General features: G+C 39.8%; 1 protein-coding gene across 4 annotated transcripts in view; it reads left to right on the top strand.

Moving 5' to 3' along the window:
* Positions 1-17,889, top strand: part of il1rapl1a (interleukin 1 receptor accessory protein-like 1a) — a 259,738-nt gene that overhangs the window by 25,977 nt on the left and 215,872 nt on the right. For all 4 annotated transcript variants that reach the window (XM_054787014.1, XM_054787013.1, XM_054787017.1 and 1 more), the window contains exon 3: positions 7,577-7,683. In XM_054787014.1, coding sequence (XP_054642989.1) covers positions 7,602-7,683 — 82 coding nt within the window. In that variant the 5' untranslated portion in view covers positions 7,577-7,601. The remainder of the gene's footprint in view (positions 1-7,576; positions 7,684-17,889) is intronic.

Here is a 17,889-nt window from a genome sequence, read left to right on the forward strand (position 1 = left end):
ACAGGGCTAAAGTGGTTGTTCAGACAGTTGCAAGTGTTAACCTTGGCTTTGGCGTTGTGGAGGTGCGATTTGACTTTGGCATAAAATACTATTACAATACTATTTAAAACATTTAAATTAAAATAGTGAAGACTCAAAAAAAAAAATGGTTCCTCCCTGGAACCATATAAAAACCGTCCCAAACGGTCCCAAACTTGAAGTTTGGGGAACTCTGCTTGAAGTAATTGTACTACGCAAGGCTATGTTAAGGTTGCTCTGTGTTTCCAGCGCAATCATGGCAAACTTGTGTAAAACCAAACAAGCAAAATGCAGTTACCATAGATACTCATCTCTTCATAGGGGAAAAATGGGAGAAAGCCGTAAGCAAAGAAGTGTTTTCCACTTTCCTTTTTGGCTGCCTTGTTTGTGTTGCTACTATAAAAGGGTGTCCAGTGTTTTCCTCGGTTTTTGTGATGTCCACAATGCACCTCTGTGTGTGTGCGTGTTAAGATGTTAGTCTGGTGATGTCATTGCTGGCAGGAACCTGACTGAGTCCCACTGTGGCTTGCAAAAGCGACACATGAGCAAGACACAGCCGACTCTTTCGGACATTGTTCCCTTTGAATCTGACTGCTACAGTCTGTCGGTCCTGCGAATCAAAGTATAATTGGCGTATTTCCCACGTTGGGCAGCTACAGTGTGGCTATTGAAGCGATGCAAATTATGTTATTTAGGCAGCATTCAGTTCAGCGGCTGAAATAAACTCCTGGGTAATTAGTGCGGGTTGTTTGGGTTCAAACAGTGTGCACCGTGCAGCTGCTCTCTGGTGGGCTTCAAGGAGGTGGTCTGTCAACTGTGCTGGGGTTCATTCAAGGGGCTAAGGTAGACTATAGAGACAAAAACATTCCAACACAGCTCTTATTCAAGTCATTCATTATTTACATTAATTCTTCTTACAAAGACATTTTGGACCATTCCTATTGATCTTAAATATCATTTTGAGTAGTGGTGTTCTCAACTTTTTCTATGACCCTCAGCGCCAACTGAAGTAATTTATCAAGATTTACACCGAATTTAAACAACAAATCCATACACTTTAACGCGTGACTGTTCACCCTAATTTTTCAAGTGTCTGAGCATACATACAAACGACCTGAGCATTCTCTGTGAGCGTCAGACGTGCACACTGTAGTATCACACCAGTCCAAAACCTGAGAATTTGACATAGTCCAACTTCCATCCTGTGGTATTTTATATGAGTGGGTTGAAAAGGACGTCAAGGTGTCTTTCACCGTGTAGCTTTCTTTATTGTCAACCTCAGACAAAACAAGCCGTAGATCTTTCTTATCCAATTAATGATCTGATTACTTTTGTCTAAATAGAAAAAAAAAAAAAATATTAAAAAATGCCCCCCCCCCCCCCCCCCCCCCCCCACCCCCCCCCCCCACCCCCACCACCACCACCACCACCACCACCACCACCACCTTCCGGTCCCTTCTGCAACACTCGGGAAAACTCTGAGTAAAGCTACCTGTATCTGGTAAATCCAGTCATTAAAATGAAGGCACACGAGTACTACCTGTACATGTACGGCTAAGCCACACATTGAGATTTCAGTCTACACTTGCTACTTTAGCTTTGCAGCATGTTTTTCAGAGCAGCCCTTTCTCATGCGAAAAAGAAAAAGTGTCACCCAGATTCACCTCTTCCAGTCCACCTTAAAAGAACCGCTTTGGCTTGGTGTGTGGATGTGGTACTGCCCCGTTCGTTTCACCATAACACGGGTCAGCATGCAGCCTGCAGCTCTCTTAACTCCACTGCACCAGTAGGTATATGCTAACATGCAAAACAGCGGCATGTACTAGGTAACGCGCTGTTAATGAATTAATTTGCTGCAGAAGTTAATACGAGCAAACAAAATCTTATCATTGGCTGGACAGTGTTTGTCATTGTGTTATATGTTGTTACCGCTTGTTGTCGCCTGTCACTTGTGGAGTTGCATTGCAAAATGGTAGAGAATAAATGATGTGTTTATTTTATTCACAGTTCATGTTGGATTTTATTTTGTGCGCTACATAGATATGCTGTTCACTGAGAACGCTGGAGCAGTGTGCAACTGCGCAGGCGCACAGCTTAGAGGGAACATTGACTTTAACTCAAAAATGAATGAGAGTATAAATGAGTTTAACTGCACGTCACAATGAACGTGCCAGAAAGGGAGCAAAAAGAAGTCAAACATGTTCTGACTCTTTTTGTTTACTAAATTTGTGGTAGTGTAAATATAGTAATACAGTAACCCGTGGGTTTCCACTGGTGTTAACCTTGGGACCCACAATTTCGCATGGTCATTAACCCGTGACCAACTTTGTACATATAACCAAGTAACATATACTTTTTAAGATGCGATGTCATCTTAAACAAAAATACACATACCTTAAATGCGCTCATTATATCGTGAAATGTTTTCACTTAAACCAGGGGTGTCAAGGTCGTGCTATGGAGGGCCGAGACACTGCAGGTTTTCTTTCCAGCCAGTCACGAAAGCAGGTGATTTTAATGATCAACACCCTCAGTTTGAGGGAAGGAGCTCATCAATTGAATCACCTGCTGAAGAAACTGGTTGGAGAGAAAACCTGCAGCGTCTCGGCCCTCCAGGGCACGAGTTTGACACATGTGACTTAAACCATATTAACTGACAGCAGCCGACAATTTGAGAGAGGCTGGTATTCCCCAAATTTGAAAATGTTTTATATACAACAACATAATTTACTTTAATAAATATTTGGAGTGCATGAAAAAGTGAAAAAAGGTGAAAAACGTACGCGCTGAAAACGTAAACAGTGTAGTCCGCACACAGTGTAGCTAAAATTTAATCGAGGAAGACTTTATGCAAATGAGCTGACGTCTGCATAGACACCCAACGTGAACGTCAGGGTATTTCCACGGAATTTGTCCATTTTTCTGTCAAAACTCAGGCAATCATGAAAGTGATACTGATTCAAAATCAGAAATACGGCATATTGTCCATGATATGGGTTACGATCCGAATTTCTACCGATCTATTTTTTTTATCAATACACAATTGGTAACTATTGTTTTACAAGATTACAAAATATTTCAATTTGACAAAATTGTTAATTAACAGTGCACTATATGATTTTCCATGACATGGATGCACTGAAAAATAAAGAAACGGTGAGGCACTTGTTAATCACACTCAAGCACATGTAAAAATGTCAAAATTGTTGTTTTTTTTTTTAAACCTTTGACTTAATTCATGTATTTACTCATAAAACGTAGAAATCAGGCATTTATCAATAATAATAATAATAATAATAAGTAAATAAATTAGAGCATTTTTTATGTAATTGTTACAATTGCAATTTCAGTAAACAGTGCCCTGCTGCCATCCGACACACTAAGATGTTGATATTTTCTTGCAAGTTTTTCTCCATGAAACAATTTATCCTGAAACAGAACAAGTGATACTTTATCCTAAAATGCAAATTGGTACAATTTATGTATTTCTAAATACAATTTCAAAATGACATAAAATAAGACAGAGTATTTCAACTATATCTTTGCACTGAGTATACTATACACCAAGGAGGAAGATGGAAATATTTCACACATTGTCTGCACGGTATATTGCCATTGGTGGTTCACAACCTACAGTCGAGAATCCCTGCAGTAAACCGTATGATTTCTTCATAGACAATTATCCCATATTCTCAAGTTTAATAGTATCTTCCATACAAATGTTCGTTTTTTCATGTTATTAAGTTGATGTTTTAAAAGTGTGTTTTAGGGGCGCAGGTGTCGCCATTTGTTGGCGTAATTGCAGGACTGCTGTAGCAAATCATCAACTGTCAGTATACAAAAAAATCCTTCAGTTGTGATATTTGTGCTGTGTTCACTGACGTTGTCTCTTTGAGGAATGATTGAGTAGAGAAAGGCTTCTTGTCAGAGCAGTCCTTGGCAAGTGTTGTCCAAACATAGTCTGAGAGAGACTCCTTTCATCAGCTATGCTAATCTGCGCTACACGTGACCTCTCTGTTGCTGCAGCAGCAAACTTGTGAGCTTCTTTTTCTCCAAATGCCAAAGACCCGCTCCTTCTCTTCTCTTTTCCTATTTCTGGATGGTTGGCTTCATTTGTGGCATGTTATCATACAGATTGACAGACACATGATGTGACTGGAGGTGAAACGGCTCCTCTTCCGGATGGATTCCTTCAGATCTGACTTTACAGATGCATTCCTAAGAGATGCTTGTTTCACTCATTGGCCTGTCAAGAATGTGATATCTTGTAAATGCTGTAAAAATATATATAACATGGCATTCTTTTATTAAAATGGACAAAAATCATGAAATTATTTGATCACTCATCTTAAAATGGTTATATGTGGAGCTTTTTTAGTGTTACACAAAATCTATTTCCATGAAACTTTGCAGAGAGGAGAGAGAAGCAAAGTTTTTGTACAAATGGAAAAATGTGAATCAATTGCTTTCCAATGGGTCCTTTGCCCACTGCCCCAATATGCAATATATGTTAAGCTTAACACATTCAATAACAATGTTTTTATAAACCCCAACACCCCAACAACATATTAATACGTCTGTTAGGTTTTTCTGCCGAAGAGGCTAAAGGAGGTGATAATGCAATTCCTCACAAATGGATTAGGCTTGAGAGCAATTTCAATGCCATAAAAACGGCCATTAGGTGGCAGAAGTGCATCATGAGAGGAAGGAGAAACACACATGACAGGAAGCGGAAGCCCTTGCATAAAGGCAGCTGTTACATTGCATACCACATTATAGGGAAGTTTTATTGCATGCACACGTACACGCACACACGCACACACGCACACACACACGTGCACACACATGGCCACACATAGTTTCGTTCCAACTCGCATAATTCAGTTACACATGTGAAAATTGTGAATAGTTCATGATTTTGTAAATAAATTATCTTGATATTAAAAAAAACAACAACTTATTTTGTGTTGTTTATGATGTGGTATAGTTGTTTAGATATTTCAGCTGTCAGAAAAGCAAAAATTATTTGTGTCAAAGTGACAGTTATGCTTGAAATTTGTCTTTTCACAAAAAGCTAATTTTCTTTCAAGTGATCTTTTCCTGAAAGCGGCGTATGTTCTACTGCTGATTACTAAAGAACGGAAAAAGGTAGAAACAAACTTTTTTCTGAGGAAAGACGGGAGTCTATAGCCATAGAACATAATATTCTGCATGCTTTGAAAGATCAGTCAAAATTGTCTAAAATGGCCGGTACTGAAGGAGTTTTCTTTTAACAGATGGTTGGGATTAAATGAGTCAATAACCATTCAGTTTGGAATTCTGTCCATTGTGTGGAATTTATTGTTGACTAATTGTGTCTTTGAAACAAGTCAGGCAAAACTGGTCGCAGTTTTGTTCCAGTCCCATTTAGTTTGTGTGTGTTTTGTCATTAATTGTTTAAATTTCCCCAATAGTGGATCAAAGAAATGTAGTTAAAACCGTATTGCTAGCTGCATCCCACTCGGGGATACAACCCAGGAGGGGACTATGAATTCATAGTCGTCCGTTTGCCATATCCACCGTAGAGATTAAAATTGTATAAAACAACACAGGTTCTGTTTTGCACTTTTTTCAGTCACGTTCAACTTGTGTGTGTTTTGTTAAAGTACCTAAGGTCTCAGCATAATCCAAAATAAATGAATGGTTTCAATCTGATAATTATGTGGAATCATAGTCCCTGCGTCTGCCGCAGTATCTGCTATGTCTGTCATCAAGATTTTTTGTGCATCGTGTGCACAAGTCACAGTCTTGTTTCCAGCAATTTCAATTTCTGTGTTTTGTGAAAGAATATGTTAGAGTTGGCTAGTATTAAACAAAAGTACTCCTCGATTAAACAATAAAAGCACTATTGCTTGATCTTTGCACAACAGGCTCCTTGACACCCTCTTCTGCTAGCTGCAACTTGCTTCACGTAGAAGACACACACACACATACTCTAGACCAGGGGTCACCAACGTGGGCTTTTCATTCAGGTTTTCAGTTAATAATGAAAGAACAGTAGAAAGAAATGCATTCTGAAATACAAAATGTGAGTTGTGGGCACCAGCATTTTGTTCATGTTCTGGTAAAACAAGCATATTCGCTTTGTTTGGGTATAAAATAAGCTCTGAAAATAAATGTTACAAAAATGAGTAGCTCTTGGCCATTTTCATTTTGTAAAAGTAGCTCTCACAAGGAAAAACGTTGGTGACCCCTGCTGTAGACTGACACAGGCTGGGACGAGCTAGAAGCAGCAGTTAGAAGCAGACACATAGCCACACTACTGATACACGTAGGGGAGCGGTCCCACCCCTGTGAGGGGGGATATAGAGCAGTTACTTCCTAGGTTGGGGCTTCTTCGTTTCGTTTCTTAAAGTGTTAGGAGAGATGCCCCAGCGCTGAGCTTTGCAATATCTTCCAGAGTGTTCACTAAAAGATTGAAACCTCAGATATTGCACTCCTTCTCATCTCTCTCTCGCTGTCTCCACACGGGAACAAAGAGCCTGGTCGTTTCAATAAGATCTCAACTTAGGCTAAAATACACAAATACATTGTTTTGATTTGTCAATTGTGTAGAATCATAGTAGTCTGTCTGCGAGCCATCCTCTACAGCCGCCACCATGTCCGCGGAAGAGGTGTTTAGTGCAAAGAACACTGATCACAGTGTTTTGTTTTGATCACATTCAATTTATTTCTGTTTCATTGGCCAAAAACGTTTTCAGCCGTGGTGGAGGCCTGTGCCCTACCGAGTGCTGTTATGGTTTGGTTTTAGAATGATCACCAGCTACATTTTCATTTTTACCTTTATTTCAGTGTCAAATGCATTGTACGTTATTTTCCCCCCTCCGTAAATACTTCATTTCAGGTATTTGATGCCGCAATCGACAAACGCTCTGAGCTAACAAACATCTTGATTGTTTTTTTTAATTCAGTTTTTAAATTTAACATCAAATTCGTGCAGCGTCGCCGGCTCTAAATGCAATACGTGAGCCGACTATTAGGGGCTAATTACCTCATGTTAGATTATGTCATTTACTCAGATGATGAGGTCTTGAGAACGACCAACCTCTGTCAATTAACATGATATATGAGTCGATAAGGGATAGAGGAGGGATGTTTGCTGTAACTCAGTTAGTCACGAGGTAATAATTTGAAATTCCCTCGCCCGCTTTAATGACGGCGGCTATTAAAAGCGCTGTTTCTTACAAGTGTAATTCTTTCATTATTGATTTGTCAGCATCCCTGGGAATGATTTTCACGTGAAATATACCCTGCGCTATGATAACCTGTCTCATTTGCTATCATGAGCGAGGACAGTGGGGAGTCTGGAGTCTGCGTCTTCCAGTGTTGATGTGAGCGTCCGAATGTGTCCTTCCCTGTGTGGGTCATTGTGCTACACTGCAGTGTTTGGGATAGTACGGAACATTCCCTCACACTGACACTTACGCTTGTCAGTGGCACCGAATGGCCACTTGATCTCATGTACAAGCTGTGACTGATTTTTCTTTTTTCTTTTTTTGTCCCCCTCCGTCTTCTCCAGGGTGCCAGGCGAGGACAGGGGGAAGATGAGACCTCCCGGCCCTCTGCTGATCCTGCTGTATGTTACACTGTCAAAGTGTCTCAAGGTGGTCTCAAAGAGAGGCTCAGGTATTTAACTGGCATTATTTAAGGCTTTGAGGCTGTGCTGTGTATAAATAGCACAAGTTGAAGCAGTGATGTTGCTCCACTCAGAAAGGAGTTCAAGGCTTAGGTTTAGAAGTGAGCGTTTGGTTTATGATGGCGGACATTTACCTGGTCCATAGATGAGCACGACTATTGCACCACTTGTTGTAGTTGTTTTTTTTTTCCAGTTAAATGTGTTGTTCTTTCAGAAATGTATTACAGTGCCCATATTAAACACATTTTCTGCAATCTTAAGTAAGTAAGTGTCAGAGGTCCCACAATAGTGTATTGGAAGTGTGTTGTCCAAAATCTAGCTTTGATTGGAAGTTAGACGGTTCAAAAGTGCTTTTAGTAAGCCCGACTGCAGGGGTGTCCAAAGCTTTTCCACTGAGGGCCGTATACTGAAAAATCAAAAGCTGAAGCGGCCATGTAGTTATGCCAAGATGTTCTTTATATTTACTGAAAAAACAGCCTGCATCAAAGCTTTGTGTTATCAGTGGCAACGTTTATTATTTTTTTTCTCTTTACATTGCACTTTATTGCAGTTGTTTTTCTTTTTTTTAATATTTCAAAGTTTCAAATATTTATACGTCAAATATTTCAATGTTTTTCTCATAATATTAAAGGGATAGTTTGGATTTTTTGACATGAAGTTGTATGACATCCCCATCAGCATTATAGTCCAGTAACAGCGACCTAACCCCCACTTGGTCTCCTAAGTCCAGTTCTGGTCAGATTTCTGTGATGAAGAACGTAGTTCCACTTAGTTGCTGGAGACAATTAAGTCTTCTAAAAACAATATGCGTTCAAAAGATGAAAGCATTTGCATCACATAAATGCCTTCTCAAAAACTCACACCTCACAAAACGCTGGGTGTTATGTGACGAAGACCCTCACATCTTCTTCCGCTGTGTAACACATACATAAACAAAATGGCCGCGGCGCTCCGTCGCGGAAGTAGATGCGAGCGTCCTCGTCACATTCACACGAGCACACAGGCGACAGTGCGCAGGGATACGGCGGGAGACAGATATAACACCCAGCGTTTTGTGAGGTGTGAGTTTTTGAGAAGGCATTTTTGTGATGCAAATGTTTAATCTTTTGAACGCATATTGTTTTGAGAAGCCAAAGTCTTTACTTAATTGTCTCCAGCAACTAAGTGGACCTATGTTCTTCATCACTGAAATCTGACCAGAACTGGACTTAGGAGACCAAGTGGGGGTTAGGTCGCTGTTACTGGACTACAATGCTGATGGGGATGTCATACAACTTCATGTCAAAACATACAAACTATCCCTTTAAGACTTTATTCTCATAATATTTTGACTCTATTATTGGAATATTATAACCTTTCCCCAACCTAATTTTCCTAAAATTGTAACTTTATTTTTTGTTTTGTTTTGTTTTTGTTTTTTTTTTTTTTTAAATACATATTTTAGCCTTTAGTATTTAATATGCAATTTTTTTTCGCTTAATATTATTATTTCACTCTCTCAATCTTTCAAATATAATCATGTAAACCTACTGGTCTTTTTTCCATTTGTTCTTTTGTTTTTAAATTTTTATTTTCTTGTTTAATTGTATTTTTAGAATATTTTTAGAATATAGAATTTTAGGGCCAATTAAAAAAACTGCTGCGGACGTCACTGATGCCACGCTGCAACCACGTGACATTAAGGAGCGGGGCGGGGGGAAACAAACGCTAGCAACACTAGCATAGCTATGGTAGCTACTGTGCTATCATTACACACTGGTATCGTATCCATGATGGCAACTGTTTCAGCGCCCCTTCTGTCAAGTGATGGAGATGATAGATTTTTGTCACGTATGGCGCTCATAAACAGGCTCTAGGGACCACGCATTGCTGTCATAACCTCTTTAAAAAGTCAACTTTGCATAATCATCGAGCATTCAGTTTATGATGGGCCGGGCAAGGAGGACATTTACATGGTCCACATGAATACACAACGACAAAGTCTGTGTATGTATCACAAGCTTTGAAAAGGATTTTGTCCTCCACTCTTCTGATGAAAATTAATTGAGTTTTATATCTTTGGAAGTAAGTATGTCCTAACTTTTAATGAGCTGACACATTTATGAAAATACACAAGATACCGCTCACACTTTTGAAAGAAATAAAATAATATTAATAATGACTTATTAGTTCCAGAAATTCAATTTTTAAACTCAAAATGTATTTCCAGAATGTATTTTTTTTAGTATTTGGTATATATTTATTTACTATTTACATCCTAAATGATGTGGTGGAAATGAAGTCAGCCCTTTATGCTATCATGATGAGACATATCCAGCATTGTCCAAATATAGTTGATTAGAATACTCTGTTATGCTAAAATGATAAATATCTTTATTAATATCTGTAACACAACTTAATATTAGTACACTGCTTGAGGTCCGTGCACAATCACTTCTATAAATTCCATAACATAACTGATGCTTTTATTTCCCGGTGTACCTTGTTGTTGTTGTTGCTGCTCTATATAGCAAGAAAGTCAAATTGTGTGGCGTGAAAATGCCACATTCAGCTTGACCTGCCTTAATCTACAGAGAGTGACAGCTAGCAAATGATCCAATTTTGCAGTAACTAGGTCGCCAAGGGTTAATGTAAACCTCATTTTTGTTCTAAATGCCAGCAAATTGAGCATCAATTGATGAACAAACGTAAAAGGTCAGAAGAGAAAATGAAGAGCGAGAATGGTGGAACGTGCTCGCGAGTATTTGGTCATTTAAGGCCAAGTATTACGCTATTAGCATTATGGCATTGTTTTCCTGAGCAAATCAAAACTGCCAAATACAAAACAAAATGTTAGAAATCACATAATTCAAATATTAACTAAACTGTAATCATCGAAAATCATTCTGAGCTACTTCCTCTGCGGTTTTTGGAACACTATCCCCCACAATCCCCACTTCAACAGAGGCTTTCCCAGAGACAAACAGCTTTGAGCCCATGTAACCTGATTGTAGGGCCAACATGCTCACCACTCGGCCACTGCACAGCCAAGATTTATCATCGACAGTATGTTACCATATTTGCGCACATGCTTATTCCTCCCAAGCTGTGTTTATCAACAGACTTGTTGTTCTTCCACTTCTGAGCTGTTCAACAAACATGTTCCTTCATTTAAGCAAACCTATTGTCATAAACACTATCTGGAATCTTGGCTTGTTTGGCTTGATTTGCACTTAAATGTGCTACTTTTTAGATTTACTGTATAAACTGGATAAAAAGAAAGGGTAATATCGAATCAAGTTTCATAATTTTACACATTTAGCTTGTATTTAGAGGAAACAAATGAAACACAAGATTAATAATAATAATAATAAAAATGGATTCGATTTTATAGCGCTTTTCAAAGCACCCAAAGCACTTCACAATGAAGTGCACCCATTATTCATTCACCGCTAATCTACATCTGTATTATACTCCACAGTCTCTACTTTGCTCCAGTGCTCCAGTTTCTTGCTGCTCTCAGTCTTGAGGACACATGCTAACGTTAGCTTACTCTGTTGTGCCTTATCTCTGCACACTATAGTACTTTACTCAATAGTCTCCAGTTAGTTGTAGTGCTGTAGGTTTTTGTAGCTATCTTCAGTCTCCTCTCTGGTCACATTTGACCACACATGCTAATGTAAGCTAATGCACACTGTAGTATCACAGTAGACAACAAAAGTGATTAGATTCAGCTCCAGAACCCTGACCTTTTCTCTTCAATTACCATTGTTCAAAATATAGTTTTAAGCCCTAAATATGCCTCACACACTAAATGACAACATTCACAGTGTAAAATGTGTAGATACTCACTATTGATGAATGATAATATGAGATAAACGATGAACAGATGGAATCGGAGTCACGGTGTAGCCTTTAGTGTAGTCGTCAGGCTACATCACCAACATAATCCACACTGCTTTCCGGTTCTAATTCCAGTAACGACTTACGATAATATATTAACTTGTGCTCACCTCGCTGCAGGTTTTGAGGCCAGATCGACTGTCGACGCTAGTGCTTCCATAGCCAGAAAAAAGACTTGCACCTCACAGCACAAAACTATGGTGCATTCAGGGACCACCAACCAAAGTGCGAAATCTCAATAAAAAAACATAGTCAGCAAAGCATAAAGAGATAACCGTAAAAAATGTGGGCTTTCTAACAGTGGTACATGTATGTTGACCATTTTACCTGTATTATCATGTATTTATAAATCATTACTGACTTTTGGTTTAATGACTTATGGTGAATGAGATGTGTTTTCTGCGGACAAAAAATGTCTTTTCACCAAAAATCCACACATGCTGTGATTGCTGAATTTTAATGTGCAAGGACCTACTGTATACACAATAGTCTCCGCTTTGCTGCAGTGCTCTGTTTGATAGCTGCCCTCAGTCTCCTCTTGCCGAAAAAAATAGAGGAGACCCTTGTTCTCCTCCTTGTTGTTCTGACCTAAACCAAGGCCACAAAAGCCAACCCGAGTCATGGTGGACTGGAAAAGCAGCTTTTGAGGAGTTTTCAGTACCTTGAAAAGCTTGTCAGTGAAGAAACTACAGGTGCACTATTTTCCGATTTCGCTCTTAATTTTAATAAACGACATGGCCTGAATTCACGTGGCATTAATGGCTGGCTGTGCATTATTAGTCACTGACAGATTGAGCGGGGTACCGGTCGGCTGTCCACGTTTAAGATGAAATGTAGTGTTAAAGGAGATTAATTGGCTGATAAAGCCCCTGGTGGGAGATTGTTTTCTGGTTCAAAGGTTTTGGACATTTGTCTTCATGTGCCGCGCATGAAGGAGACGGAGTGGCCGGACTTTCACGGCCGCTATTAAATTAACTTCAAGCAACCACCTCTGGCTCCTTACATGCAGCTGGTGCAACGCCATTTATAAGCGAACTGTTGCTATTTACGCAAGGCGGACAAAGATAGGAGATTATTGTTCTCATTCTTTGTTTGTGGGGCATTCCGGATCAAATGGGAATACTCCATTGCTTGTGCAGGACTGCAAGAATACTTCATAATTTCCCCCTACTCAACCTTGAAATGCAGCGAGATGAAAGCCAGATTGGCCCTCAGGGGACACTGCTGTTCCATGCTTCCTGATTTCGGTATACACTCCCAGTTTGATGCATTCTGGTAATTATTCAACGTGGAGTTGGCTCGCACCTGCACCTCCAACTAATGAGTTTCCCAAAGGTGTCTCTTATTCCCCCATTCCAGCCCAGTAATACTCTCCTTTTTAATGACCATCAGCATCTGCAGAATTGGATATCAGTGGTGTTAGATTGCCAGTGCTCGTATGTGATTGTTCTGTTATATCTGCACAGGTTTTTCTTCACCAATATAGTATAAGGCTTGCGGTCCAATTCCTATTTAGTGGAATTATCCGATTATTTACTGTTAATTTGTATGTATTTTCAGGTGACCTCTTTCATTGTGTTTTTATTTATGTTTCGATTCTTACTGGGTACTGATTTTGTACTCTCCGGTTATGGCATTGCTTCGGCGCATGTAGTGTAAAAAGCACTCCCTTCACTGTGGGTCTTATGCAAGGAAAAGCTTCCTCTCCTGAGCGACGTTCTCAACTCACTGTTTGCCTCCTTTCAGCCTGATTAACACCTCCTAGGTACATGTAAGGCTTGATAATCCTCAAAGTGGCATAAGTAGGCCAGCGATGGCACGTCGGCTTTCACAAACACTGTCACTTGAGAGTAATCATCAAAAAATGTAGGAGCTGCTGTTGGACATCAACAGCAGCAGTTTGTCTCGAGGTATGATAGTGACTATACAAATTCCTCCAGTGTATAAGGCTGCACTCACACTTCAATACTTCAGTACTCTGGTCTTACCCAAAAATAAAAGGAGCAATACTTGGTGTGCATTTTGGTGCCGTTCGCTTAACATTCACACTGGTATTTTTGTCATTGGACCAAAGGCTGCACAGTAAAGAACATATGCATAAAGTAAGGACTTGATTGGACAGCTTAAATTTCCTGGACACCTTCTAAAATGTGCTTTTAAAGTGCACCGTTGTCACATACACAGGAAGAGAGAAACTGTCATTTTTGGCCTGGTGAAAGGAACCCGTTTGGTCAGGGGTGAACACGATGTGGTTTGGTTCACTTGAGCTCAAATGGGAACGATACATGGACCAAAGACACGGACCAGTGTTAAAATGCCAGCAAAAACCATGCAGAAATGACAAATATGGAAAAGAAAAAATGCATTGAAAGGGTTGTCTCTCTGCCATGCACTCTCTGTGGGGTGCGCGTGCATGCATGTGAGACCATGATGGCCTTGTTAAGTATATTTTAGAAGATTTTTAACTTAGAAGAATATAAAAATGTTTGGTCCCATGACAGAAATACCAGTGTGGCTGCTACGCAAACTGCACCAAAGAATATGTTGTGAATGCCGAAGAGCCACCAAAGCACTTCGAACTGGAAATAAGGTTCTTCTAACAAGACAACAACATCATACAATATAATACTGCTGTTGGAGGGGAAAAAAGAGGAAGATTAGTTTGTGATTTCATTCAGGGTCACACGATCAATACCAGATGACATCTTCGCTTGCATTCATATCAACTGGTCTGCAATAATCATTTTGACAATTTTATTACAGCTAACACATGTGAACGCTGACAAACACATAAAGATAGCCCTGAGGTCATTATTTTTATGTTTAATGTGTCTTTATCCGTCAGAGGGGATGACATGGGAGAACTTTAATAATAATAAATAAAAGGTGACAATACACCTAAGAACAATGAATTGGTTAATCATTCTTATTTTGGATGTATGCAATGGGATTCTGAAATCCTGTTTCCATGCCAGTGGTATGAATAATACTCAACTTCCCAGCAAATGAGTCGTGACAACAAAAAAGTAAATCATGATAATATCAAGTCTTTTGCCTTATTGAAAAAAGTAGTCTGTGGCTTCATAACTCAACATGACCGTCCCTACATAAATTCTGCTCTCACAGTGGACTAAATGCAATGAAAAAAGGATGAGACAATTGGTCAATGCCATAAATTCTCTTAAGCCATTCATACGTGTCATTTACCAGTGAATAAGTGCACACTTCTCGCACGGGAAGAGAGACGCCTCTGCCTGAGGTCTTCTCACAGGCACGTTTTTTTGGAGAGATCAGACAGATGCAAGCTGTCATGGTTCATCCATCAGATTCCGGTTGTCTCCGTCTCGGTCTTATCTAGTCTCCTTCAGACCAGGGGTCTGCCTCTTTGCTGGAGATCTGCCCGTTCCAAAAAAACCCTAGACCTTAATGAGAGAAGACAGAAGCTATTTAACTGAGGTCCCAGTCTCCTCGCAAATTCAATTAGAAGTTTGCGTCTGCAAGATGCACTAATAAATGTTAAATATGGGAACGAAACAAACAGAGCGCCCCCTTGGTCCAGACAACACAAGAATATGCTATGTCAAGTTAGTGTGTTTGATAGCGATACCGGTTATTAATCTAGTATCAGAGACATCAGTACGAGACGTTGAATTTATTCACATCTGCAGATTACAACTTTCCAAAACAAATCCAATCTACCTTGGCTGGATTTTAGAGTTTCTAGAACCCTACAGGTTGGATCAATTCCACTTAGGCCTTTGTTACTCAAGATTAAGAACAGAATCTTACTCTGACAATCCAATCCGATCCTTTTTCTATATTCAGAGACATGCAAGTAGGCCTACAGAGACATGCTAGTCACCAGGTGGTGGGTGCCTGAAATGACTGACGTGTAGACCAACCAATAACTGGACTGGAGTTTTTACATTAAAAGGCATGCAGGAAGGTGACACTTACATTAACAGCGATTCACTGGCTGACAGCGGTGACTAATCAGTGGTACTGCCTGTAATGACTGAAATGTAGATTGACCAATCAATGACTGTGTGAACACCGACGGGAAAGAAGACATTTCCTCATGTAATTGAAGGCATCTTATATTTCCTCACTGACAAAGCAGGTGGATGAACACAGCACCGGCCCATCAGTCAGTGGTAGTCGGTGAAAAGGTTGAGTCGAGGTTGAATTGAATCATCATGCAGGGTCGTCGTCACCCTGCACTCAGACCTCGTGCCCTCGACGTTGTCCTTGCAGGGACGTGAAGCGACAAATAGACGGGATTAGTAATTGCCCGCTCCCTCTTTGCCCTCCTAGCCTCTCCACTTCAGCTGGCCCATACAGGGACAACAGTGTGCAATAAAAAAGGGCAACATGATTGCTGTGTCTATTTATGCATTTCATGAAAGCAGCAGACAGTACAGCCCAGTGAACACATCCAAGGCCTGCTAGCTGGAATAATGGCTTTTAAACGCAGGCTCCAGGGATGAGTGAATTTGATGCAGCTCATACACAAGAGCTGTACTCTGTTATTTATATTTGTCACCGGGAGTCCATTCAAATACTAAAATTCCACAAAATTTGAAGGTCCCCAACAGGGGTGTGACGTTACACACACGAAATGATACATTTTATTGGGTTGACGAGAACGAGACAATATTTTAACATTACTTTTAAGAAAACTACGTCAAAATATAGGACTGGACAAACTGACTTTTTTATTTAACTGAGTCACAAAACAATGCAGGTACATTTTTTTTTATAACTTTGCGTGCATGACCTCAGCATGATGCTTTTAACTGTTGAACTTCTTTCCACAAATTGAAACAAAAACTAAAAATGATAAGAGTTTAAAAAAATGACGGCGGTTGTGGCATCTTCTACCAATCATTTATGTATTGTAATTATGTAAAGACACATGTAAAACAGATTGCATTAGATTAGATTTATGCTTACTCCAGTTCCCATGATGCTTAGTGTGTGCTACCAGAAAGTAGTAAAATAGATGCAACTATCACATGTTTATGGAAGCAGCAATTGTGTTCTCATCGGACAAATCTGAAGTAACTTTGAGGAAATGTGGAAATACTACAGCTTCTGCTTGGACATTAACACGGCAGCAGCTGTTCAACTCCGATGGAAAAATACAGCCACACGTCACAAGCAAGTGACGCTGGGGACACCAAGATAGGTTGGATTGCAAGGTTTGTAGTGTGCAAAAAGCACTGCCACGTCCATATTGTCCATATTACGTGTATTTCACTCACAGTAGCAATGCCATAGTTCACAGTCTGATTGGCTCCTGGTTGCCCTGTTCTCACGATACAGCTTTTCTCGAAACGAGAAATATGATCACGTTTTAATCTTACGAGATGACATTAAAACCTGACATGTGAGATGTGACACCCCTAGTCCCCGGTGATGCGAATGTGACTTTTAAATGATGTTTTAACAGTAATGTGTGTCTTTAGGGCCTGTCCCGAGCAAGAAAAAGCTATGATCTTCCTCACTTGTGAGAGTAGAAGTGTCTAGGACCCCTAGATGAGCCCATCCTGTGTATTCACAGACATCTTTGTAAAAAAAAAAAAAAAAGACTTCGCTACACATGTAAAACTAAACTAAACTAACTAACTATCTGTCAGACATGGGAGTTTGATGATTTTATTTTTCTTCAGAGAATAGGCTAAACTAGCATGTTGTTGCTGTTAGAATGTGAGTGTAATGTTAAAATTGTAGCTAACATAGATGTGCTAGTTTTGCTAACGTTTGTGTCCTCCTGTCCCACTCCTTGATGGTATGGTATTGTATGTGATATATGGCATCTATCACGTTGGACAATAGCACGTCTTGGAGAAACAAACCGTATTTGGAGACAGTCGAGGACAAACAGCCCATGAGCATTGAAGCTAGGGATTACTAAAATCACTTTGTTACTTAAATTCCAGCGTTCAACTTAGATTTTGGACAACACACTTCCAATACACTATTGAGACTAACTGATGCTACCTTGCGGGCGTATACAATACCCGTTGCCTTGCCGCTTTCTGACTCCAAAACTCCATACTTAGAGAAAACAGAAGAGCTTTTCTCTGGTAAAAATGTGGATTTTGATCAGAGTTCAAGTAGAGGACGCGACTTGATGCACCTGTGGGGCTAGCTGGGTATATTTTGGAAGAATAATCATTTTTATGCATTTAATATGTAAGTATGTTGCTTACAAGTAAGTATATTGTTATAAAAGTGTCTTTCCTGATATGTGGCGCTGTATGATTCCCAAAAGTCGCTGGTGGTGTCAGCTGCTTTGGTGACTTAAGTGC

The sequence above is a fragment of the Dunckerocampus dactyliophorus genome, chromosome 9 (assembly GCF_027744805.1).
Source record: "Dunckerocampus dactyliophorus isolate RoL2022-P2 chromosome 9, RoL_Ddac_1.1, whole genome shotgun sequence".
Lineage (NCBI taxonomy): Eukaryota > Metazoa > Chordata > Actinopteri > Syngnathiformes > Syngnathidae > Dunckerocampus > Dunckerocampus dactyliophorus.